The sequence below is a fragment of the Zerene cesonia genome, chromosome 26 (genome assembly GCF_012273895.1).
Source record: "Zerene cesonia ecotype Mississippi chromosome 26, Zerene_cesonia_1.1, whole genome shotgun sequence".
NCBI lineage: Eukaryota > Metazoa > Arthropoda > Insecta > Lepidoptera > Pieridae > Zerene > Zerene cesonia.
This window is the reverse complement of record NC_052127.1, coordinates 3,659,552-3,686,227: the sequence shown is the minus strand read 5'-3', so window position 1 is coordinate 3,686,227 and position 26,676 is coordinate 3,659,552. Positions and strand designations below refer to the sequence as shown.

At 35.5% G+C, this 26,676-nt stretch overlaps 3 protein-coding genes across 3 annotated transcripts in view; 2 read left to right on the top strand and 1 right to left on the bottom strand.

Moving 5' to 3' along the window:
• The window catches only part of LOC119837178 (low-density lipoprotein receptor-related protein 1), a 26,653-nt gene extending 5,518 nt beyond the window's left edge, over positions 1-21,135 (top strand). Inside the window, exons 6-36 of the mRNA XM_038362702.1 lie at positions 1-154; positions 352-449; positions 575-682; positions 817-1,001; positions 1,429-1,621; positions 2,733-2,889; positions 3,515-3,658; positions 3,920-4,069; positions 4,305-4,430; positions 5,120-5,264; positions 7,993-8,102; positions 8,280-8,372; positions 8,939-9,091; positions 9,528-9,863; positions 10,396-10,494; positions 11,377-11,527; positions 12,063-12,148; positions 12,515-12,654; positions 12,752-12,825; positions 13,072-13,253; positions 14,375-14,527; positions 15,088-15,286; positions 16,023-16,169; positions 16,641-16,752; positions 17,303-17,431; positions 17,975-18,198; positions 18,584-18,902; positions 19,335-19,495; positions 19,959-20,030; positions 20,407-20,488; positions 20,867-21,135. The exon at positions 1-154 is cut by the window's left edge and continues 13 nt beyond it. Coding sequence (XP_038218630.1) covers positions 1-154; positions 352-449; positions 575-682; positions 817-1,001; positions 1,429-1,621; positions 2,733-2,889; positions 3,515-3,658; positions 3,920-4,069; positions 4,305-4,430; positions 5,120-5,264; positions 7,993-8,102; positions 8,280-8,372; positions 8,939-9,091; positions 9,528-9,863; positions 10,396-10,494; positions 11,377-11,527; positions 12,063-12,148; positions 12,515-12,654; positions 12,752-12,825; positions 13,072-13,253; positions 14,375-14,527; positions 15,088-15,286; positions 16,023-16,169; positions 16,641-16,752; positions 17,303-17,431; positions 17,975-18,198; positions 18,584-18,902; positions 19,335-19,495; positions 19,959-20,030; positions 20,407-20,488; positions 20,867-20,965 — 4,581 coding nt within the window. The 3' untranslated portion in view covers positions 20,966-21,135. The remainder of the gene's footprint in view (positions 155-351; positions 450-574; positions 683-816; positions 1,002-1,428; positions 1,622-2,732; positions 2,890-3,514; positions 3,659-3,919; positions 4,070-4,304; positions 4,431-5,119; positions 5,265-7,992; positions 8,103-8,279; positions 8,373-8,938; positions 9,092-9,527; positions 9,864-10,395; positions 10,495-11,376; positions 11,528-12,062; positions 12,149-12,514; positions 12,655-12,751; positions 12,826-13,071; positions 13,254-14,374; positions 14,528-15,087; positions 15,287-16,022; positions 16,170-16,640; positions 16,753-17,302; positions 17,432-17,974; positions 18,199-18,583; positions 18,903-19,334; positions 19,496-19,958; positions 20,031-20,406; positions 20,489-20,866) is intronic.
• A 96-nt stretch (positions 21,136-21,231) lies between these two features.
• Positions 21,232-22,650, bottom strand: LOC119837092 (26S proteasome regulatory subunit 8). Its single transcript, XM_038362590.1, has one exon. The coding sequence runs from the start codon at positions 22,493-22,495 to the stop codon at positions 21,287-21,289; it is 1,209 nt and encodes a 402-aa protein (XP_038218518.1). The 5' UTR covers positions 22,496-22,650; the 3' UTR covers positions 21,232-21,286.
• A 411-nt stretch (positions 22,651-23,061) lies between these two features.
• LOC119837090 (malonate--CoA ligase ACSF3, mitochondrial) overlaps positions 23,062-26,676 on the top strand; it is a 10,749-nt gene continuing 7,134 nt past the window's right edge. The window contains exons 1-4 of the mRNA XM_038362587.1: positions 23,062-23,369; positions 24,783-24,920; positions 25,361-25,453; positions 25,811-26,080. Of these exons, the coding sequence (XP_038218515.1) occupies positions 23,216-23,369; positions 24,783-24,920; positions 25,361-25,453; positions 25,811-26,080 (655 nt within the window). The 5' untranslated portion in view covers positions 23,062-23,215. The remainder of the gene's footprint in view (positions 23,370-24,782; positions 24,921-25,360; positions 25,454-25,810; positions 26,081-26,676) is intronic.

Genomic DNA, 26,676 nt, shown 5'->3' with positions numbered 1-26,676 from the left:
AACTACACGACGAGGCGCTGCGAGACCGTGGACAACTGTATGGACGACGTGCCGTGGTGCTCGCATCAGTGCGTGAGGGCTGGGGACGGCTTCAAGTGTGTGTGCGAGAGTGGGTACGATGTGGACTTCGCTGGGTACCTTTGCTATGCGCCAGGTTGGTTGAGAGGTATATATATTTATGTGGAAGTCAAGCCGGTCTTTCGCACCGGGGAAGTTGAATGCGCCAGTTCAGCTCTATCGAATGCTATCGTAATGATTGGTTTGATGTTATATGTAGATCGAAAAAACAAGATGTGTGTGTGGTTTATTTTTCGGATTTAAAAGCTGATTCTTTAATACTTTTAACTGCAGATCCGGAAGCAATGCTGTTCTACAGCACGCATAATGAAATTAAGTATATAACAGTCAAGTCAAAAACAGCAAGCGTTGTTGCATCTGGAATTAAACAGGTACCAAAAAAAAAGTTTTATTATTTAAATATTAATCAGACTTATCTTTTTTATTTTATGATCTGGGTGTGCTATTTGATACTTTTAAGTTTTAATTATTACAACTACCCGCATTTTTTTTGCAGGCTCATGGAGTTACTTACGACGGAACATTTGTATATTGGGTTGAAACGGCTCAAGGTCATCAGGCTATTGTTAGAGCACATTTAAATAACGTGTTGGAAACTAAAGAGGTATGATAAATTTAGCCTAATCCATTTGAAGCAGATCTGAAAAAATAAAAAAATAACTTATGAAATTTATTGAAAATCACAAAGCAAAAAACATACATATCCTTGATAATTTTATATTAATACGTATGATACAGGTACTTGTAGCACTAGGGTTAGAAGATCCAGGTGATATAGCCATAGACTACCTAGGCGGGAACATATTTTTCACAGACGTTGAAAGAGGCGTCATATCTGTGTGCAAGACGGATGGGTCTGTGTGCAGTGTCCTACACGCTGATTCTAAACGACCTAGATATGTCACTTTGGATCCTAGGAATGGGTGGGTAGCTTGATTATAGTTATTTAGGAATAACGTTACTAAAAATATCGATGAATAGAAAATTTATCTTCTTACTTTATTACAAACTACCCGTTCTAGATCCAGGATAAATATAAAATATGGTATTGTCATTCTGAAAACATGCCTCTTTTTGCTGGTGAGAATTTTTTAAATCGGTTCTGTAGTTTTTTGTAGTTAAATCATTACTAACAAATAAAATCTTTCTACTTTTAAATACAAATTTGTATACATACCCAATGTTTTTTTTTTTTGTTGTTGTTTAATAAATAGTAATAAATGCCTTCAAGTAATTTTGTACCCTTGTTCTTAAATTATGTAAACATACAAAAGTAAGTCATGCGTTACAAAAAAAAAAAAATTAAAAAACGATCGTCTCCCAGACTTATAATAATTTATATTCCTGCAGTAAAATGTTCTGGGCGGATTGGATAGACAGACCGCTTATAATGATGTCCAAAATGGATGGAACTCATCCAGAGATTCTGGTGGATGCATTGGGAGGGTATGCTACAGGTCTGGCGTTGGATGCCGCTAATGACAGACTGTATTTCGTGGATGGTACAATTAGAGTGGTCAAGTTATTTGATAAGAATGTTTATGTGAGTATTTTTATAGCATACAATGTTTTTTTTTAACATATCCCACAATCTATTTATATAAAGCTGATATTTTTTTTCTCTCGCTGTAGATGATTCTCACTTGGTGTGTGATTATGCCACTAGGTGTCTTATTTAAAATTCTTGAATTTGAGCTTTCATAGTCAGGGACTTAAACAGAAGTGCAGTGTATTTCATTGTGGGAATCGAGCATGCTTCGAATTGGGCCAGCTCGCACCGGGGAAGTGCCACACCCACAGAAATCCGGCGTGAAATAATAGCTTGCTGTTGTGTTTCGTACGGTGAGTGGGGGAGCCGGAGGCCTATTTCCTTCTCCTCGCCTTTCCCAGTTCATTCCTTCTTTCCAGTCATCAATCCTCTCCTTATCTCTTATCCCTTAAAAGTGGGCAGCGCATTGTCAGAGGTCCGAGCCTCTGCGAATGTTCATGGGCGGTGGTGATCGTTTACCATCAGGCTACCCACCAGCTCAGTTGCCCGTTATGACATTAAAAAGAAAAAAAAGGTAATAATAAATTACACTTCTTTCTTTTTTCTTTTTTTTAAGTGTATTTTAAGTCAAACTGACATTTAATTGAGTAACCTTCTTCCGAGCAAGGATTGGAAGAAAATTTAAAATATCTTTATCTCGGCGGCAGGGCGAGGCGGGATTCGAATCCGCGTCTATTTGCCAAATCGTAGCAACGTCTAGCCTCTCGGGCACCCTTAACCTGCCTCAGCATTCGAATTTCTTCTACCTTTTCCTGTGCCTAAGGGTCACCCCATGCCACCTATTCAGATGATTAAGAACTATCGAATCCCGCCTCGTGATAATTTTTTTCTATCCTTGAAGAATTTCTCAAATTCAACATAATGTTCAATTAAGTTACTTCATCTTCTAATATATAAAATTCTCGTGTCACAGTTTTCGTTGTCATACTCCTCTGAAACGGCTTGACCGATTTTGATGAAATTTTTTGTGCTTATCCGGTATCTATGAGAATCGGCCGACATCATTTTTCATCCCCCTAAATGATAAGAGTAAGGCGGAACAGCGTTTGCCGGGTCAGCTAGTAATTTTAATATAATAAGAGATTATACATTTCGTACATTATAGTCGCTATTCGAAGAACCATTCCACCACCCCTACTCGATATCAGTATTCGAGAACACCGTGTACTGGAGCGAGTGGACAACTAAGACGATACAAACTTCCGATAAGATGCACAGTGATAAGAGGGCAGTGCTAGTTAGCTTGGATGAACCGGTTTTTGGTGAGATGTTAATATTTGTTTTTCATTGTTTGATTTTTTGTTGAAAAAAATTTTTTTTTCTCGGCATAAACTTATGAGCTGGTACTGGCAAGTTACGCCTCTGCGCAATTTGGTGCTGTTTTCTATTAAATAATTCTACTGATATTGAGATATTATAATATACCTCTTAAACGCGATATCCCGATTATTATATAAAACATAATAGTGAAATTTCTATTTTATTTTGCGTAATTGAAACACTATGCAACAGCGTAATTCAAACACTGTCAAACAAATAGTCGACCTTAACCAATTTTGTAAAGCATTTACAAAAAAATAGAGGATGAATGTGGTTCACATTTTAATCGTGAAGATTTTTGTTCATTAAATCGTCATTAACTTCAAACTTTTGTAAACTTATCGAAGATCGTTAACAATACAATAATTTTTATACGTTTATCTTACTATCCTGATAAGGATCGACAGGATTAAATAATATCCTTACATAGTTAAACTCTGTATTAGAGCAAGTGAGACAATTTACTTGATCATTAATATTTTTTTTAAATTGTTTTACTATATATAATTATAGAATATTAAATATATATAAAAAATAAGTATTGTAATGAAAGCTTAATTACAATAGATATGCACATCTACCATCCACTGTTAATGCCGCAAACACGCAACCCGTGCGTGCGATGCTCGCACATCTGCGTACCGACATCCAATAGCACGTATGCGTGTGTATGCCCAGAGGGGATGGAGCTGGATGGTCGGGCTTGTGCAGGTATGTTGGTTTTTTGTAAGGCGGTGCTGTTTGTTTTGTATGTATTTATTAAATAAAAAAAATAATTGTGCCTTCGCCCTCGGTACATATATAACCTATGTAGGTAAATAAATTTTTGAAATCAGTCCAGCTTTGGCGGGAACACGTTAAAAGCATAAAAATACAAGTTTCCTATTTTAAATATTAGTGTAGATTATACTTTTATTTATACTATGTTATATAATCTAACAATCTTAATATAATAAGGTGTAATATTTTCAGCAATACCGGAATATCGGCCACAGTATCTCGTAGTGGGCAGCGGGTCACTGTTCACTCGCATACAGTACAACGTGTTGGGGAACCCCGAGACCCACACCACACATTTCGATATAGCGCGAGTGCAGGCTATGGCGTATGATAATTTTAGAGGTTCGTGGAATCTTTTTAAAACTATAAAATCATATTTATTCAGTCCTCACAGCATTGGTAGGTTAAAAAAACAATACCAATGAGATAATGTGGTTAAGATAGATTTTTTTTCAATTGAGTTCATACAAATGGTGTTCTTAATTTAATTGGAATTTTTATTTTTTTTGTTTATGTCACCTCAAAACTTTCTTAGTTTGATTGTTTTGAAAAAAAATTCATTTATAATTACTTCCAGATACTTTATATGTGTATGATGGCCAAAGGAAATCCATTAATTACATCAATATGAGCGACTTCACTTTGGGCGTGACGCGTCTGTTCGATTATAACGCGTTAGAGAATGTTGTTGATATGGGCTATGGTAAAGTTTCTATTAATTTTATACAAAAAAGTGTATATCTAATATATAAAATTCTCGTGTCACAGTTTTCGTTGCCATACTCCTCTGAAACGGCTTGACCGATTTTGATGAAATTTTTTTTGCTTATCCGGTATGTATGAGAATCGGCCAACATCTATTTTTCATACCCCTAAATGAAAGAGTAAGGCAGAACAGCGTTTGCCGGGTGCAGCTAGTGTATATATATAAAATTCTCGTGTCACAGTTTTCGTTGCCAAACTCCTCCGAAACGGCTGGACCGATTCTTATGAAATTTTGTGTGCATATTGGGTATGTATGAGAATCGGCTAACATCTATTTTTCATACCCCTAAAGGATAAGAGTAAGACAGAACAGCGTTTGCCGGGTCTGCTAGTATGTATATATATATTTCTTTGATTGAGTTTGATATTTTATGACTGGCAACATAAAGTATATTTGCCATTAAAATTTAAATGTTTGTGTGCTAATCAAAGCAAATAAAACGAAAATGAAAAATAGGCTATAATTTTTTATATAATTTTTTAATAAAGTTACAGTGATTATATCTCGGAAACGGCTGAACGGATTTTAATTCTATACTAGAAACGTTTACGCTTGTATTGTATAGCTTGTAAACGTAAAAATTATGAAAAAAAAAATACAAAAAATATAAAAAATAATACTTTCAGATTACGTATCCGATGCGCTGTACATCTTAGACGCGGGTCGACGTATGATTGATGTCGTATCTCTAAGGACAAAACAAAGGACACTGATACATCGGTTCAGCGGTCAAGAGATACCTGTTAGCTTCTGTATTGTACCGGAATATGGGTAATTTACTATTTCTTGCTACTTTATTACTGCTTACTACGAGTGGTTCTTTTTTTTTAAATTGACCAGGTGGTCCGTCTGATGCTAACTGATCACTGTCGCAGAGGCACGAATGTTCATGGCGTTGCCTGCTTATAAGAGGTAAGGGATAAGGAAAGGATTGACGGCAAGAAAGAAGAAATGAAATGGGAAGGGTGAGGAAAAAGAAATGAGTTTCGCGCCTTCATTACTACATATTATATACTATACCTATTTGTACCGCTTTTTACTTTATTTGTGAATATTTTTCGTTTTTATTTTGTTTTACGTGTGCAATAAAGTGTTTATTATTATTATTCAATCTATTTTTACATCTCAGCATAGATGCTGGTAAAAGCTACATTTACGAGCGGTAACCAAGTAAATGCAGCATTAGTATGTAATATATATGTTAATGCTATCGTTCCCATCTAAGTATTTGAAGGAATCTTCTGCTCCACACGTATTCAGTATTGCGGCTTTTTGTATATGTATATACACGGTGTCTTCTACATCAATTAATTTGAGACTTTGTCTTAAATGTTTAGGTCTAACGCCAGTAGCAGAAAGGACAATTGCTACATTATATACTTTATCTTGTCTCGAAATTCGCGTAACTTCTTCTTTCAGATAGGTGTATTTATTTTTTCAGTTATTGTTTTTTTGTTATTATGTGTTCGGAACTGCTATATCGATGAGGTAAGTTGTTTTATTTTTTTAGTCCTGTAAAGTTATATCAGGTCTGTTAAAATTTATTGTTTTATCTGTAAGTATGGCACGGTCGTAATATACTTTGAAGTGCTCGTTTTCTAGGACCAGTTACTGGTGTGTATTCGTAATATGGTGTGTTTGTGTTGTGTATAAGGTTATGTTTGATTGCAAGTTTTATGGATGATGTTGGTTACCTGGTTAAGTCTGTGAGTGTCTGTCTGTGTAAGTGTTATGCATGCTCCTGTAATGTGTTGTATGGTTTCTGTTTGAGTGTGGCATCTGCGGCATTTATCACTCGTTACTGTAGGGTCCTTGATGCTATATTACCGGTAATTTTTGTGTTGATTATCTAGTATTGAATTGCTATAATGAATTCTTGTTTCCGGGTAAAGATTATCTATTTTAAGCCATTTATTATTATTGTTTCTAATTTCCATAATACTCGTGTACCCCCAGAAGGAAGGCACCCGGTCTTTTGGAAGGCTTACGTGAGGACACAGATTCAACACGCAGAGACCCTTTAGAGAATTTTAATGTGTTATGTGACATCAACCGCAGCCTTCCCATGGCTGCACTATAGAGTTACAGCTCTAAGCAGTCAGCGGCCGATGTAGGACTATTGCAAAATGTGGACATTTTATATCTGGGCTATGGAATGGGATGTTAAATGGAACGGTATAAGGAACTATTGGGAACAATAACACCTGCCTTTTCACTTTAGGAAAGCAAAAATATGTTGGCAGGCGGTGACTCGCCCTCCCACTGTATGGGCCCCCGAATAAGTCACTACAATGATGCTACAAGGGGGCAACATATAGTGAGGAGTAGAGAGGCGTTGCTGGACTTTAAACGACGATCACGTGCTGCCTGAGGGTCCAGCATTATGTACCCACTCGCCACTTATGGTTCGCATCCACCCTTCGAGCTAAAAGCTCTCGCAACTTCACTCTGGCCGGCCGGTTAAGGTAGGCCGGAGATGAAGACTCAAGATTCTAATTTCCATAATACTCGGTGCCTCAAGAAGGAAAGCGCCCGGTCTTTTGGTAGGCGAACGTGGGGACACAGATCCAACACGCAGAGGTCCTTTAGAGAATTTAATGTGCTGTGGGGCACCAGCCACAGTCTGCCTATGACTAAACTATAGTTATACAGTCCTGGGCAGTCTGCGGCCGATGTAGGACTATTGCAAAAAATGGAACGAAACTAGGTTATGGTGAGGGGTGTTTGATGGATTGGTAGGTTGGGTCTATGGGAAACTATGGGCGTCTGCTTTTTGAAAAATAGTGGCAGACGGTGACTTGCCAGTTCGGTCGATGGGCTCCCAAAAAAGTTACCTGAAATGGCAACAAGTCAGCAACACCAGCTGACTGGCTAGGGGTGTAGAGGTGCGGCACCGGTTTCACCATCGCTTACCCGCAGGCCCGGATTGGGTTTCCCCGTTATTACGCCATTAGACACTTCCATCCCCGAGCATTTAGCTCTTGCATTTCCACTCTGGACGGCCAATTAAGGCAAGGCAGAGGTAGGGGATCCTGAACCTTCTCATTGTTCACTCCGAACTGCCGCCGAGACGTGCGGAGGTGAGGACAAGGACCTCCCCCGGGAGAACTAAGGACCGCGGGGGCGCAACTCCCCGTCAACTCGCCACAAGGTGCCCTGCGGGTTTATTATATTATTATAATATAAAACAAAGTCACTTTCTGTCTCTATGTCCCTATGTATGCCTAAATCTTTAAAACTGCGCAACGAATTTTGTTAGGTTTTTTTAATAGATAGTGATCCAAGAGAGAAGGTTTATATGTTTAATAACATCTATTAAAGTACTCCGAATGAAATTCGTGCGAAGCCACGGGCAAAAGCTAGTTTTCTATATTCTATAAATTAAATTACTTTCCACTTCAAAGACATGAAGTTAATGTAATATTGCTGATTGCATTTTTTCACCGACATAGAGGATTATAAATGGTTTCTCTCAATTTTGTTTTTATTAAATCTTCAGACGATTATTGGTGGCGCTGGTGGAGAGTGAATCTAACAACGAGATTTATATAGATAGCATGGGACTGGATGGACAGGATAAGATGCACATACTCACTAATAATATACTGGGTAAAATATCCTATTAAATGAACTTTTTCTATAATAATAATGTTAAAATAAGTTCAAGTCAGTTTTTTAGTAAGAAAAGTAAACTTTAATCTTTTAATTCGATTCTCCACAAAGTCGATTTAGCATTTAGAACGAAATTTTGATGAGGGTAGTTTTCAAAATGTTATTGAATTTCAGGTCCCAATATCCGTTTGAGGTATTCACCTGAAATGGATATCGTGTATATAGCAGATGAAGGTCATGGGGTCATTGACTATTTTCACCCTGAAGGTGAGATTTTGATTAAATGCTCTGCCTCTTTGTAGTTGTTTTTTGCGACTCAAGGTATTTTTCTGACACAAGCCATTTTTTTTTCAAATGAAAAATGTCAAGTCAAAAAATTACAGTCACTTAGTACGTAATAAGTTAGCTAGTTAATTAATTTTACATGTGAAAATAAATAAAGAAATGCATAATTTATGGGCATCGCTTTTTATACAGTACGCCTTTTATATAGTAATGTTTTATCTATGTTCGCTGTATACAGCTTATAGCCTTCCTCAGTAAATGGGCTATCTAACACTAAAATAATTTTTCAAATCCGACCAGCAGTTCCTGAGATTAGTGCGTTCAAACAAACAAACTCATCAGCTTTATAATACTAGTATAGATTATGATCGTTCGTCTTTTTCTGGACTTAGTACAGTTACCGGGTTACAGGGTCACTATGAGTACAACGTTTAAGGGTATGGAATGATTATATCTAAAAAAAAATTAAAAAAAAATAGTTTTTTATTTCTCTAGTTTCGTACCTACTCTAAAATCTATAGAAAAAAATCATGCTTTATTATTTTTAGGTACGGGTAGGGCGCATTTCCGCGAAATCACTACAACAATTGCGAATTTAGCAGTTACGGATACACATGTGTTTTGGACGGACAGACATACACAACGAGTGTATTGGGCTGATGTACATAAACATGGACATGTTGTTCGTAGAATGGAATTATGTAAGTACATGTAAAAGATATGTGTTAAGAGATACATATATTTAATAGAACATTAGACGTATGTATTTAATTGTAATTATAATTAATTAGAAGTTATTTCATGTCATATTTATCATAATTCATAAATCTATGAAATAAGTATTTAATACTTATTTTGATAACCAATTGGAGTAATACAGAATAACAAGTATGTAATAGTGAGTTCCATTGCACTTAGTTTTGCTTTCCGTTCTTCCTACTAGAATTATTCGTTTCCTATGAGTTTATTAAAATTACAATTGTTTAGGCTTGTTACCTGACCACTATGAAATGGGTGAGCCTGTTTTAACAATTCTTTTCTTATTCGAAAGGCGTCTCATTTGGTCTAATTGATGGCTCATTTGGTGGCTTATAGTTTCTAGTTAAAAAAACTATTTTAAGCGATTTTTTATTCTAGCAATGTTCCCGAACACAACGTTTCTACACTTACAAGTGACGTCCCCCCCGCCGGACCTGAAAAACCCTCTCACGAAACACGCATGCTTCCAGCACCCTTCCCCGTGCTCACACATTTGCGTGCAAATCCCACACCCGATCCCACAGGACCTCGATATGGGATACAAGTGTGTGTGTCCCGTCGGTTCTGTGTGGGATGGGGAGGGGTGTGCGGGAGTGGTGGACTGTAGGATACACGAGAGCTATTGTTATAAGAGCAATGAGTGTTTCTTGTCGGGGAAAAAGTGTGATGGTGTTAAGGATTGTAGGTACGGGGAGGATGAAGAGAATTGTCCAGGTGAGTTTTTTTTATATAGATTGTATTGGTTTTTGGGAATATATGGGTAATTAAATGAATTGATGGGCGGGCTTCATTTAATATTTGGTATTACTTATTTAAATTTTATCAAAAGCAATACACTAAAACCTATTACAGTATTTATGATATCACCCTTCCTTCCTCTTTAGTTTTTTCTGACTTTCTCTCTATTTACCTGATTGTCTGGCTGATTTGTACAATAGCTTTGCTCCATATCGTAAGGGATTTTAATAATTAAATTAATATTATCCTATTTTTTGGTATCGTGTTATACCTTTATGAACATGGAAGAAAATGATGGTGGTATTTCATGAAAAGAACGAGACAGACAACAGACATATAGATAAATTATAAAGAAATAAGTAAATAAAATCTTTATTTGCATAAAAACGTTACATGTGCAGTAATATGAAACCTTAGTCTCCTGAACTAGCATAACACTGTCTCTAATTCGCTTTTTTTTGCTTTGTTAAATTTGTGATGTGAATAATGAAATCTCTTCTATGTCCAGTTCCCAAAACTGAAAGCCCCCTGTGTGCTTACGGACAGAAGATGTGTAACAATAATTGTATTGGCAAAAATGATATATGCAAAGAGAATGTAGTTACAGGTAAGTTTTAAACTATTTTTTTATGTAAAATTCTCGTGTCACAATTTTCGTTGCCATACCCCTCCGAAACGGCTTGACCGATTTTGATGAAATTTTTTTGTTCTTATCCGGTATCTATGAGAATCGGCCAACATCTATTTTTCATCCCCCTAAATTATAAGAGTAAGGCAGAACAGAGTTTGCCGGGTCAGCTAGTTGTTTTATATAGGAAGTACAATAGTTTTTATAATTAATTGTGTAAAAAATGTGTCTCGCAGTTTTTACCAAATTAATTTAAGACAGAAGTATATGTACGTAACCGTTTACACAGCGCACACATTGCCGAGGATAATTGTAAAAAAAAGGCATTTCGTCAAAAAGAGCTTTTCTCTTACGGAAAAATGCTTCATTAAATATATTTAATGAACGGATCATCGGTCTCGGCCGGCTCTGTCAGTATATTATATCATCGCTACGAAACATGAATCCGGGACTTACTAAAAAACTATTGATTTAAATAAAAAATCAGATTTTTTTAAATATTTTTTTTTCTATCAAATATTTGGCATAATTATTTCAACACGCTATCATATAGTACATGTATGCTGAATCATATCCCACATACTTAATATTTAATTTACTTCAGTGGATCTTATTTCGATTATAAAACACGCTTTTATATTTAAGCAAACTGATTAGCTAATAAAGAGAGACATATTCAGAAGTGTTACAAAAGTCTTAAATTATTTTAAAATCAATTTAATAAAAATGTAATAAAATACACCTTGGAACTCTTTACTTAATTTTAGTGTGGAAAAATGAGCTTTCAGGCGTCTATCGCTATCACTTTTCCACACTGGAAATAGTACTGCATTAAGACGTCATGGTAACTGTAAATTGCAGTAGCATGCAGTCCAACGGAAGTGCAATGCGCGAACACATCCATTTGCATATCAAAATCATCAGTATGTAACGGCCTATCCGACTGTCCCGAAGGCACAGACGAAACGCCCGCAGCCTGTAGTACTATCGAATGTTTGGATACTGAGTTTACGTGAGATCTGTTTGCTTACTTTACTTGATTCTGGCTTATAATTTTTCACTTTACATTTATTACGTTTAACTAATGACTTCAGCCATACATTTGCTCCCAATGCATGGACGCAATATGAGGATTCAGGCCATAAATGTGCAGTGCGGGTATAAGCAGATGGCGTCAAGGTTTTGATTCTTCGACATCCCGGTTCCTCACCATATTTTGCTTTACCATCTCAAACAGTTGTGATGTGAATAATGATTAGAAAATCTGAAAAATCTATACATTTCTTTCGTTTGTTCGGTCTCGTATAATTGGTCTATTGAAATAAGATCTATAATTTGTAACTACATTCTTGCAAATAAATTTAATTTGAATTTGAACTAATTAGTCTTTTAGCTTTGCGTCCGAGGAATTAGCCACTGAACCACTATTGCGCATATTATGACTTATTACCTGTTATATTTATTACTTCACACTCCGCACTCAGAACTCTTTATTAAACACTCCTTTCTTGTTAATCATTAAAATAATAATGATCATGTATTGACAGATGTAAATCTAGTCCTTGTATTCCGATATCTTGGAAATGCGACGGATTTGATGACTGCGCAGATGGATCAGATGAAATAAATTGCGGTAAGTTAGTGATTTTTGAATTTAACGTCACAATGGAATTTATCATTTGATTATACGAAGTACACGAAAATTGCTAAGCATTTGGCAAACCTGACAAAAAAACAAAATTATTTCGGGAGTTCCAAAATATTATTTGAATTATTCCAAGGACGTGTGTGACATATACCATATATTTTTAGGATTACTGTGATTATTAAATATTATCTCAACATATTCTATCTCTGTCTGTTTATCTTTTACGCACTTTGCTTACGGCTCAATCAATTTCGATCAAATTTAGCTCAAGAATCAAATTTTTTTTTTGAACTCACGAGATTAACTAATGAAAGATGAGAATATAGCTAGTACGTTTGTTCTATTTTACAGAGACTAAAAAATGCGAAGAAGGCTATTTCCAGTGTGGTGACACGTCGTGTGTCGCTCTGAGCAAGCGGTGCGACGGCCATTTTGATTGCTTCGATGAAATGGACGAAGTTAACTGTCAATTGCCTGAAATCATTGAAACGGTAAAGTCCGAAGTCGCAATAGAATGTTCTTTATTAATCGCCCTTGTTTTTTTCTTTATTTTAATTCAACATGTTACATTTTTATTTTGTTTTTTAGAAAACGGTTATCTGCCATTTATGGGAGTTTAGGTGTGAGCACAACGCAAGTATTTGCTTGCCATTAACGGCCAGGTGAGAAATGTTTTAAATTTCCGACGTTTTGCGGTGAATCATTTAACTTTTAAGTATGTTCTGCAATATAATAATATTATGTATAAATTAAAAATATGAGCTGATATCGAAAGTTCTGCCAGCAGTAGACCGCAAAATGATTCCTTATTAAAACCGTTTTTTATTATTTTTTAAACATAGCCGGAGCAAGAGGTTAGATAACTTATAAATGTAAATCGAAGTATCTAATTAAAGAAATACTTTTAGGTGTAACAAGAAAGTAGATTGCCCCGGGGGCACCGACGAAGCGGGCTGTGATTTCCATTGTGCCCCAAATCGGTTGTACCCTTGCGCTCAAGAAATAAAGTGTGTAACCAAGAGCCAGCTTTGTAACGGACGGAAGGACTGCACCGATGGTTCTGATGAAACTATCGAATCTTGTATCAGAGGTACGAATTATTTTGACGCTCGTCCCGGCTCCGCCCGGATATCAAGATTCCTGTTTTATATTTTATTATGTTAGGGAGCATTTGATTGGGATAAAAAGCATCCTTTCATCCAAGTCGGCTTATACCTTGTCTTCATCAAAATCCGTTCAATGGTTTCACTGTAATTGATGGACACACATGGAGTGTGATCACTGTTTATTTTTCCCCTAACCAACCTTCATGGTACACTTCGTTAGCATTTGAGTGTAGAACTCGCAAAAATGTATCGGTCTAACAGGACATAGAAGACGGATCGGCTACCTTGTAATAGGTGTTCTTCTTATGCCCCATACCCCACTAGGGGGCACTAGAATTCGGTTCATCCCTCATGGCCCACGTCCAACTAGTGGAAACATAATACATATGGGCTGACAATTATGATGGCGTAGCCATACTTAAAGGCGGGGTACATAGGAATTTCGGGAGTCCTTTTAGTGTAGGAATACTATAGGCTAAATAAAAGGAAGTAGTAAATAAAATGCGTCGCATACATCAGATTATATATAATAACTAGCTGCACCCGGCAAACGCTGTTCTGCCTTACTCTTATCGTTTAGTGGTATGAAAAATAGATTAGCCGATTCTCAGACCTACCCAATATGCTTACCAAATTTCAGAGGAATCGGTCAAGCCGTTTCGGAGGAGTATAGAGACTAACATTGTGACACGAGAATTTTATATATAAGAAAGATATAATAAAATATAATATGTTCTGAACCCTCAAAATCACCCGTGGCCACGACCATGTTATTTGTGTGCATCCTTGTGCCCAGGAATCCAAATGCGTTACCGAGAATCAGCTTTTAAAGGACGACAAAACACAACAACGTAGTCAGAATCAGAAATTTTATACTACTTCGAGTATTTAGTTATCCATGAAATTCTACAGTGTCAGTTTACTTGTTTGATTTTTAAGATCAACTAAGGTACAACAATGCTTCAATTATTCCGAGTAAAAATTCGTTCCGTTAAATTACTCGGGAAGAAGTTGAAAAATTAGAGAATAAAATGTCTTTAAACGAGGGTATTTTGGAAAAATTCTCAATACGTCCCTCACGTCTATAAATAACACGTGATTTCAGCGAACAAAACACTGGTATACGACAAACTGAACGTGATCCCGCAGTCGTGTAACCACGGCTACACGTGCAAGGACGGGACGTGCGTGGAGTGGCGGCAGGTGTGCGACCGTGTGACCAACTGCCGCGATGGTACCGATGAGAACGGACTGTGCTGTAAGATTCACTTTTATTTGTTTTTAATTAAGATGCGCCCCGCGGTTTCACCCGCGTAAGTCCATATCCCGTAGGAATATCGGGATAAAAAGTTGCCTATATGTTATTCCAGTGCAATATCACAGATAACATAATGCTATAATAGTATAGTATAATAGACAATATATACATTTTTGACGGTAAATAATTTGTTCTTTGTGTTTGAATATTTTTTCTCTAATTTTCTGACACATTTTCTTGCTTCGATTGTTAAGCGTATTTTATCGAATTATTTCGGGCATACGTCTGCTCTGTATATAGACTTAAAGGGGACGTCTTTTTTATAGACTTAAAGGGGACAGACAGGACACGACTTAAAGAGACACGTGTCCAAAGTTATCCCAAAGTACCTGCAAAAACCTTAATTCGAGTGTCCACCTTTTGGTCGATCCGATACAAAAACTCTCATAGGCATATCAAGTGGGCACCAGCGTATCCTTACGGGTGACTGGGACTGGCATGTGTATGTTTTTGGATTTCATTCAGGGTCATATAGTTCACAAATTCCATATCACTTACAGCCGAACCATGCAACACCACGTGCCCCAATTTCTGCCACCGTACACCACGCGGGCCACAATGCGTGTGCCCACACGGGTACACCCCGCGTGGGGACACGTGTGATGACGTGGACGAGTGTGCGACTGACGTGTGTTCGCACATGTGTCACAACACGCCCGGATCGTTTGAGTGCTCGTGCTATAAAGGTTATGCTTTGGGGTGAGTTGGTTTTATTTCAAATTGTTTGTCGGTTGGTAATTTAGTTACGCTTGCTTGCTACGGTATGGCAAAAAGACGCGGGTTCGAATCCCATCTCTTGATTAAATTTTTTCTATTTTTTCAATTAGGTTGCTAAATATCAATAGATAACGCCGTTTAGCGCTGAATTAAAATATTGTGTTGTGAAAACTAAGCAACCGAATACATCTTATTTTTATTGCTAGAATAAATTCTAATAAAAAGTGACAATATAGTGAAAAACAGTATTCATCTTTCATGATAACTACAGCGTGTACGTTCTCACAGTAACTTTACGTTCACACAAGTTATCGTCCGTCCTAGTCCTAGCCATGTACTTTCCTAAATAAATTTCATTAAAGAAAGTTCATAACTCCCTTAATCTGTTTACTACACAAATAATAAAATGATTACAATTTGTAAGATACTAGCTTTTACCCGCAGCTTCGCATGCGTTAAATTTGGAGTAGCTTAATCCATGTTATACATATAAACCTTACTCTTGAACCACATTACATATAAAAAAAACCATCAAATTCCATTGCGTAGTTTAAAGATTTTAGCGTACATAGGAACATAGGGACAGAGAAAACGACGTTGTTTTATACTATGTAATTAAAAAACGTACGAAAGGTCCAATATTTATTAAACGAGTTATCTGCTCTATCGATATTTATAAAACGCATTATTTTTTTTTTTATTTCTAATATAACGATAGCTCCGACCACCGCTCGTGCAAGGCTGTTCGAGGTGATGCCACAGTACTGTACACTAAAGGCACCGACATCTGGTCGGTGTTCGCGCACCACCATTATCTCGAATATACGTACAGTAGGCGGATTGACGACCTGGGTTATGATTTTAGGTAAGTATTTATGAATAATAGCACTTAGAAATTAAAAACTTTTTAACGGATTTTAAACGCGATTTATTCATTATATTACGGGTAGACTGTTCGTGACCACGCTCGCTGTGTAGTGTTCGAAACGTCGGGTTAATAATATAATGAATAAATCGCGTTTAAAATCCGTTAAAAAGTTTTTAATTTCTAAATGTATAATACTCGCGTAAAATCAAACACAAGAAAATTATAGCACTTTAACCAACTTCTCAAACGAAAGAGATTCTCATTTCGAGTGATTGTTTTTTGTTTTCTTTTTTTTTATTTTGTTACCCAATGACTTCTTTCCGATTGAGGTGATACTTTTTCTTATACCTTAAATTATTTCTACTATTTACCCCTATATGATATCGAAATAAGGATAACTTAGTAGTGAGGGTCACTTGCAAATTAAGACCAGTCTAATAAAATGTTTACTTTCGTCATAAATTCCAGGAAAAATAAGTTATATATATCAGTCAGCAGTACTGGAGAACTGATAGAAGTTAATCGGAACCAGAAGTCGTATTCTATAACTGCAATAAGTAACATTGGTAAACCCACTAAGGTACTGTGTTTTTGTTTTTAAAAATATTGAATCTTCAGAAAATCTGTATGTTTATGTACTGTGCCATAATTATTAAACATTTCAAATGTTTTTGTTATGAAAATGAATATCGAGGATTGTTTGATGCTTTCTTTACAAGTATTTTCTGGAAACTGGTTTAGGCTTTTTAAACTTATTTTGAATCTATGCTAATATTAAAAAGCTGAAGATTTTGTCTCTTCGTTTGTTTAATGCACTACTGGGATGGGAACTACTGGTCCGATTTGAAAAATTATTTCAGTGTTATATAGCGCATTTATTGAAGAAGGCTATATATGTGCCTCGGGCGAAGCCGGGGCGGACCGCTGGTAATTGATAAAAGGAAAGCAAAAAGTACCCTTCGTCAACGCGTTCGACAATTTGACAGGGAGGATTTGATTTGATAAGGGAGGGTTTCAAATATGAGAACAATATGTCTAAAATTATTCTATGGCGTTGCGAAGTTCGCTAGGTCAGCTAGTAAGATTTAACTTATCTAAATTAACTAGCTCTATTTTTATGCATTTTTTAGATCTCTGTGGACTGGATCACAGGCAATGTGTATTTCGTGGACGCCAACATTCCAACCAGTTATATAAGAGTGTGCCACTTTGGGAAGAGAGTCTGCGCCCGGCTTCAGAAACTGCCCACCAATGCTGAGGTGATGTTGACTAAGTTTTATCGGAGATGAAAGCTTTATACTAATTGCATATGCAACGGAACGCTAGTAAATCTATATTTATTAAATTCCTTAATAACATTGGCTACGTGTTGAATGTTTTACTCTGTATTCAGAAATATCTATATTGTTACATTATCCAAATCTATACTAATATTATAAAGCTAAAGAGTTTGTTTGCCTGCAGTAATCTGGGGAACTACTGGTCCGATTTGAAAAATTATTTCGGTGTTACGTGGCCCATTTATTGAGGAAGGCTATAGGCTATGTATGTACCACTTGCGAAGCCGGGGCGGACCGCTAGTAAAAAATAAGATCAGACTGAATAATAAATGCTAAAAGGTGTGTCTCGACACGCACGACAGTAGTGAACATTTAAACTAATCCAACCGTTTGAAAGAAAGCGAAGCCAGACAGATTGCCGCCGTAACGCGTGACGTAACGAAGCGTTATACCCTCTTACAACAAGTTATCTGTTGAATACCGAAAAGTCTTACTGTAATTTGAATATTTTATCAATATTAGGTGTCGTCACTGACAATAGACCCATCCAACCGGCGAATGTTCTACTGCGTTGTGGAATCACACGTGAGTTACGTCAGATCGGCGTCTCTCAGTGGCAGAGACATATCCGATGTCGGCACTGTGGCCAATTGCACTGGACTCGCTGCAGACGGCTTCAAACGGATGCTGTATGTGATGGATAGTCCTGGCGGCTTGTGGAGGATCGGTTACGATGGCAGCAATAGGTATGTTGTTGATGCTCCCAGTGCTGGGTTTCGTGACTTTGTCAGATAGATATATTGAAATCCTGCTATCCTGTCCTTCTAATATTATAAACGCCAAAGTTTGTGAGGATGAATGTATGTGTATGTTTGTTTCTCTTTCACGCAAAAACTACTGAACCGATTGCAATGAAATTTGGTATGTAGATAGCTGGATTGCTGGAATAACGCAAACGCAACTTTTTATCCCGATATCCCATACGGGATACAGACTTACGCAGATGGAACCACGGGGCGCAGCTAGTAAAAATAAAGGATAAAAAAATTCTACGACTTTTCTGTTTGATTCTATTGAAATTTCTATAATTTAATATCTTCTATTTCTATTATTATATAAAATTTGTTTTAGAGTATCAATAATCAAAAATAACCCACACATTCAAAATCCACACAGTCCAGTATTATTCGAAGACCACATCTATTTCCTAGACAACGCCAAGCTAAAACGTTGTCTGCTGTTCGCTTCAAAAACTTGCGAAAATTACTTCCATCTAAATGCGTCTAATTTCATTCTTCACCAAGAAAGCACACAAAGGGTAGATGTGAAAAATTCCTGTGTCAATAATAAGTGTTCTAATGTGTGTGTAATGGAAGATAAGCCGGTGTGTGTGTGCTCTGATGGAGCGTTAGCCGCTAACGGGAAATGCCCGTTGATCAAGCAAAAGGAGGTTAGTATTGTTCTAAATTCAAATATTTAAAGTTTAAACATAAAAATGTGCATAGTATGTATGGCCAGTTTATATTTATTTCTACAAAAGGCACCGACGTCCCTGGGGGAGGTACTCAATTCTAAAATGTGATTATAGCAATTTCCTATAAAAAATAAAACGAATCATGTCAATTTGATGATATTCTGCGTACTGTTGAGTAAAATGACCAAAACAAAAAAAAATGAACAATTTAGCCGAATTGACAACCTCCATCCTCTCTGGGACATCAATAAAAGGCGGCAAATTCAATTCAAAAATCGAATGTCAAATCATTTTCAGTTTTCCCTATCACTCCCACGCCACGCTGGCTACGCCTATGGTAAATGCTTTACATTTTTTCAGTTGTCGTGCATCAGTACTGTTTATATTAATATGTATATATTTTGCCAGCTATTACTGATAAACGGCGAAGTGCAACAAGAGCCAGTGCGCCACTCCGTCACGTTCACGCTGACTGTGATTGTTCTCGTGCTGTTCGCGATTTACTTGTGCGTTTTCGTACATTACCACTTCGTTACGAAATGCAAGAGCCGCAACGGAACTTATATGCAGTGAGTTTTTTTCTTTTCTTTTTTTTTATGTCACCGTCGGCAATGGAGCTGGTGGGTCGCCTGATGGTAAGCGCTACCACCGCCCATGAACATTTGGAGAGGCGTAAGGTCGTTTGCAGACCTTACGTCTGAGTAGTTCGAATTTCGAGTTCGAAAAGTTCGAAAATAGATAAGATATATATACTTTACCATTTTGTTTTTAATTTAATGTTATTAAATGCTTTATAAATATAAAGCTTTTAAAGAATATTTATCATTTGGCGGGGTCGAACCCGCGTATTTTACTGTACCGTGGCAACACATAACCTAGATTCGATCTCAGTAATCGTGACCATTTCTTAAAAAACGCTCGAGTTTAAACCCCTGTCTTCTTAGACCCCAGGTCAGCTTTTTTAAGTTATTATAGGGCATATTTTTATGTTCTATGAATATACTATAAACGTATTTATCTATCTACTTTCAGAGTTAGATACCATAATAGGCCCGATGCTGTGACCGACTTCACAAATGCGTTCGCAGAAGTGCCAACTGCAGGGTAGGTATTTCATAGTGTAGGAATAAAATATATATCATTTTGTTTTTTTTTTTTATATTTAAAATCCAATAAAGCAAAGCTGAATGATACTGTTCAGTTTTTTATTTGAATAATAATTAATGCTATAAAACGATTTTTTTTAAATCCTCTTCCATATAAAATATATTTTCAAAGTTCATTGTATTTTTCAAATGACATTTGGCACAAGATCATCTACGTACCTACTATTCTCGATTGGATCACATTACTCATGAACCACTGAATCGAATTTGATAAAATTTGGGAAAGATATTCTATAACTTATTAAAGAATGTTGGGTAATATCCCTTAATAACAGAACTCTTGATCGGAGTAATCTAAGATAAATGTTTTACAGAGGTATTGGCCATCAATTCGTTAACCCGCTGCTTTACGTCAGAACAATGTGGAATGATAAGTTTTACAAAAACAAACCTATTGTAAGTTTTTAATTTTTTATATTTTGGTGAATTATACGATGTAACATATTTACCAATTTTTCTTATATGACCTTTATTTTTTTTTTTGTTTTTTTAATTATATATATTCATAGGTAGTTTGGGTAATATGGTATAAAACCTTTATAGTTACTATTTTCTTGTGTTTGATTTTACGCGAGTATTATACATTTAGAAATTAAAAACTTTTTAACGGATTTTAAACGCGAACCTTTATAGTTGTTTTTAAATAAGAGAGGTTTGGATGTGCACACTAAATTATACAGTTAATTGCAAATTGAGTTCTATGTAAATTTAATACATATTTATTAGAAAATTGATCAAGTTTCGAAAATATAAATGTTAAATTTACTTTGACAGGGCACAGCTGGTCTCACGTTCGACACGCAACAAGATTTATCAGATACTGAATCTGATATAGATTTAAGAGATACAAAGCAAATGCTACGAAATAGATAAATGTACAAATTTTCGTGTTATTTTCAATAATAACTGAAATAATTTTTATATGCATATTTATTCTGCAGGCAGAATGTTTTATTGAATTGAATGTTAATTATAAGTGTAAAAGTTATTGTTATGAGAAAATGTAGTGAATTATATAATGTCTATTATATTAAAGTTTTGAATTATATTATTATATGTTTTTCTAACCCACCCATTGTTCTTAGACCATTTGAGTAAGAATAATTGTAAGGAGTTTTAAATTCAAATAAAACAAGAATAAAAAGAGAAATAAATCTAATTAGAGAATTACATTTAATAAGCAAGCAAATAAATCTACTTCCACAATTTCTTGATGGACATATTCTTCTCAGAGTCCTTCTGCATTACTTTAGCAACCGCCATTTCAAAGTCTTCTTGAGTGACATGCACTCGTCTCTCCCTGAGGGCGTACATACCAGCCTCAGTGCACACTCCCTTCACCTCCGCCCCAGACGCACCTGGCATTAACTCGGCAATCTTGCGCAGATTGATACCTCTAGTCAAATTCATTTTCCGAGAATGAATTTTTAAGATATCCAAACGAGCTTCTTCATTTGGTGGGGGGAACTCGATCTTCCTGTCAATACGGCCAGGTCTCAGCAAAGCAGGATCAAGGATGTCGATTCTGTTGGTGGCCATGATGACTTTGATGTTCTTTGTGGCTTCAAAACCATCCAGTTGATTCAGCAACTCCAACATAGTTCTTTGTACTTCAGAATCTCCTCCGCTGCCTGATTCAATACGAGATGAACCAATAGAGTCAATTTCATCCATGAAAATAATGGATGGCGCATGCTCTCTGGCCATCACGAACAGTTCTCTTACCATACGGCTACCTTCACCAATGAACTTTTGCACCAACTCTGAACCGGAAACACGGATGAATGTACATTCAGTGTGGTGGGCCACTGCTCTCGCTAACAAGGTCTTTCCAGTACCCGGTGGCCCATACAAGAGCACTCCTTTAGGTTGGGCAATACCAAGAGCATCAAATAGCTCAGGGTGTTTCACAGGCAGTTCAATAACTTCTTTTATCTCTTTGATTTGTTTATCTAAACCTCCTACCATTTCATATGTAGAATCTGGAACCTTTTCAACCATCATCAAAGATACCAAAGGATCAACTTTGTTTGGTAGAATTTTATGTAAAGTGTAGCTCTCATTACGTAGAGCAACACGGCAGTTGGCAGTGACATCATTTATATCAACATTTTTGTCAAGATCTACAACAAACTTGCCTTCTGGATGTACCTTTACCAGAACTTTCTTCTTATCCATTGGTTTTACGACTTCTCCAACGTATGACCCTTGCTCTTGCAAGAGCTGTAGTTCTTCACGTAGCATACGTACCTTGGCGTTGAGTTCATTTCGTTGAGCTTGCAAACGACGTAAATTCTGCGATTTTTCGGCAACAATTAATTGCAACTCTTCAATTTTTGTTATGTAGTACGGGCGAAATCCTTCACCCTTTACGGTGTCCACCTCCATTTTAGTTAGAGTCATTGTTGTACTTTATTGTTCTAACATGGATAATACAACAAAATTACACTCGGTCTATCCAAAATAACAGAAAAATACAGACAAACGCTGAGCCAACTACACACAATGACAATTCAACACAGTTCCTATTTCCGACGAGTCACGCCACAGATTAAAAATGCCGTTTATACTTGATTTTATAGATAAAGCAATCTTACCTCTCAAATCAGATGTTGTACAGAATTGTGCTGATGGGAATAAGTCGTAGATTATAGTTGTTCTTTGTTTTTAGTTTGTAATATAATTCAATAGATATGTTTAAATAGATTAAGTTGTTATATGGGGATGACATGTTCAGTTTTTTAACAATTCCCTGTGTTTTTTAATAAAGATACAGGTACAAGCATAAATGTAGTACATCTATACACAGATTACTAAAGTAAAGTAAGTAAGTACTAAGTACACACTTAAGTATATTATTTTTTTATACGTCGCCACAGAGTAAATAAAATACGATGTGCACAACTGTCGCTTGTCAGGTCACAGGTGTAAATTGTAAATATCAATAATGTCATTTTGATTAATTTATCAGTTTATTTTTCTTATCAAAATACTGTAACTTTTTACTCTAAATACCGATAATTTTTATCGTCTTTCATTCCTATATTAAAATCGTTCACAGTTTACTTAGTGCCCTGCGTACATCAAGATCTATTAGTTGAATATCTTTTTTTTTTTATTTTAATGGCAATGGAACTTACGACAAGATTTCGTAGTTTTCACCGGCTTTTTCAAAAACCACTTGGAATAGTATCATACCAAAGGTGTTCTCATACTGTTCCAAAAGAAAACCCCAATCCTGATTTATTGAATTCATTCAATCAAGATATTAAAGCTGGTAAGTGCTTCAAAAAACTAAGTCGAGCTTTAGCGACATAAATAAGACTTTTAGGTAGAGAAGATTAGAGTTAAAAAAAAAATACGTATTTTTTAGCACCCTGTAAAAACAAGAAAAACAATAACGAAATTAATGAAGATGATATTTTTTTCGATGATAGTAGTTGAGTAACTATATCAACTAATCACTGAACAATCTGTTGTCTTGAAAATAGTAAAAAATAATGCGTCAATTGTGATAAAAATATGATAAGATAGATGTTTTGCTGTTTATAATTCATATGTCCAAGATGACTGCTAAGATTATGCGATCCAGTTGAACTTATCGAATTTTTGGTTAATGTGAATTAGAAATAAGTACAGTTTGTGTATCAAATCATTGCTGCTGCCTGCTCTTCAAAAAATCACACAAAAATTTTAAACCCAATCACAAACTGCTAATTAAGAAAGGTTATACCTAAGATATAATTGTAAAGAAAAATGTAAGTGTAAAATAATGAAAAGAACCATCCAGTTGCCAATTTTGTTTTTAACCATTTTTTTATTTAATTTAAATAAGCTAATCTTAAATTGACTTCTAAAGTTTCTAACATTCCTTTTATGTACAATTATACAATATATCTATCAAGACTGTTTATTATATAATAGTGTCAGTAGTTATTTAATGTTTCCACATATCTCTGTTATTAAATGATACCACAGTTATAGTTTGTAAGCAGGTTGCCAAGGATTCATAGTTATTGCAGGTTTTGGTTGCTTTCGCTGTTTCTATTTTTATATTCTACTATACTTCCATTTAGTTAATTTGCCTGAATACTCTCCCTTTAAAATCATCTCTTTTAAATAAAAATACATTGATATCCATCTTCAAAGATCTATTTATCTAAACATCCAATTTTATCTAAGTTGATTTGTGGTCTTGATTACATAACAGATTTTTATTATATTTATAAAGATAGTATGGATGTTGGTAGTTATATAAATTAATAATAATTAAAGGAAAACCCACTGGGCACCTGTTTGCTAGGTGATGGGGAGTAGTGCTCCTGCGATCTTTAGTTCTCTCGGTCCTTTCCTTTATAATAATAATCTACCAACGATTAAATAGGCCAAAGATGGATGTTGGACTCTTTGTTCCAATTAATTTGTTTATTGACAGTTTTTTTATTGACAACCCTAAAACAAACAATTTTCTGGAGAAATACAATACAGGCACTTACAAGCCAGGTAATAGGCACTTTCTAGGTAGTTGTGACTTACCACCTTAGATGGCGTCACGTCTTTTCATCAGGTGGGGCAGTGGGATATGAAACCTATCTATGTTAAAATATATGCGACATACACAAGTTCTATATGCATAAAAGGTCTTACCACAAAGCAATTTCTTACTGGTTATATATATGTATTTTTATAGGTGGAGTTGTGCCAGTATTCCGTAGGGCACTATTGTTTCCATCGAGAGTTGCCGTGCAGGATGAACAGGGATCATACACATATGCAGGGTTATACCAAGCTGCCAATGAACTCAGTCAGGATATTGCAGCCCAACTTTGTAAGTATTTTTTAAATGAAATATTGTAAGTATCTACTCTTTTAACTTTTAATTATATCATTTTTTAATTTTTTTCATCACCATCAATCACGATTATGATGAAAAAGGGAGTTATAATGACAAAACATTAATAAACGGAAACTAGAAAAATTACGATTTTTAAGGTACAAATGAGTACTATGAATATGTAGAACATTTTATTTGTATATTGTCAATAAGTTTTTGCAGGATTATGACATTTATAGCAATTTTACTGAGACTAAGGATGTTATTGCAAGTTTCGTAGGATCTCTATTTTTTTAAACTATACACTCACGGATAATGCGTGCTCTTCTATTGGTAAAATTTAAAAAATTGGTTCAGTAGATCCAGATATTATATATGTATTTAAAAATGAATGTTTTGCTTACAAGAGCAGTAACAAAAACTTTTTTTGCTAGTGGGCGAAAAAGAAAGGACAATTTCATACATGTGTGGTAACAATGCCTCACATATCATCGTACAATGGGCCATCTGGATGACAGGAAACATTGGTAAGCAATTTCCATATATCAGAAAAACAAGTTAATGTTAAAGTTGACCAATGCAAAAATGATAGTTTTGTCTCTGATTTGTTATTTATATTTGAATTTTTTAATAGTTTTTAATTAGCATGGCTTATAAAATAAGTGTACTGTGTACTATTTTTATAATAACATTAACTAATTATGTAACAATATTATGAACATAAGTTCTACACACAATGTATGTGTTAGTTTAAACATTAATTATTATTTAATTTATAATTCTTTAATTCTGCTATTTACTAATGTTATGTTTTAAAAAGTATACATATTCGGATGGGATATTCATAACTCAACTTAAATTAATATTTTTTTATCCTTTTTTAGCTGTCCCATTAACACCAATCCACCCACCAGACATGCTTAAATATTTCATCAGCGACAGTGATTCCAGCCTCATCATATGTACTCAAGAACATGAAGACTTGCTCCGTCCTATAGTTCAGGAATTCTCGAAGCCGCTATTGGTATCAAATAGAGTTAAAAATGATAAAGAAGATATACCAGATAGTTGGAAGCCGGAAGCTGGTTTGAGCGAAGCAGGACCGAATAACCGGTGGTATGGGGGAAAGGACGCTATGTTGATCTATACAAGTGGTAAGTGGAGTAATTGTAGATATCATAAAAGTGAAAATTAAGTTCATTATGACAGGCCCGATTATATGGTGAATTTCATTTTACCCGTCACTATATTTAATATGCCTTAAATTATTGCGTTAATATCTGGAAGGATATACTTTTTGTCAAAACTTTTAAAATATTTATGTTATGGGGTGTTTGAAGAAAAAGATAATTGAATAATAAGTAATATGTGACTAATATGTAAATGTAAACGGTAATACTTATACCTTTAAATGAGCTATTCTTGTATATATATATATATATATATATATATATATATATATATAAATGAGTCGGGTTTTCCTTCCTGTCGCTATAACTCCAGATAGCACGAACTGATTTCCACGGTTTTGCATTCGTTGGAAAGGTCTCGGGCTCCGTGAGGTTTATAGCAAAGAAAATTCAGGAAAAATTTTAACAGAAAAGCGGAAAAAACGAAGCCATCTGGTGGCGAAACGGAGTTCGCCGCGTTTGCTAGTATATCTTCTTCTTCTTTCTTCTATATACCTAGTCTTGCCATAAATATTGTAATAAAGAAAAAAGAAAATTGTTAACTGCAAATAACATTTATT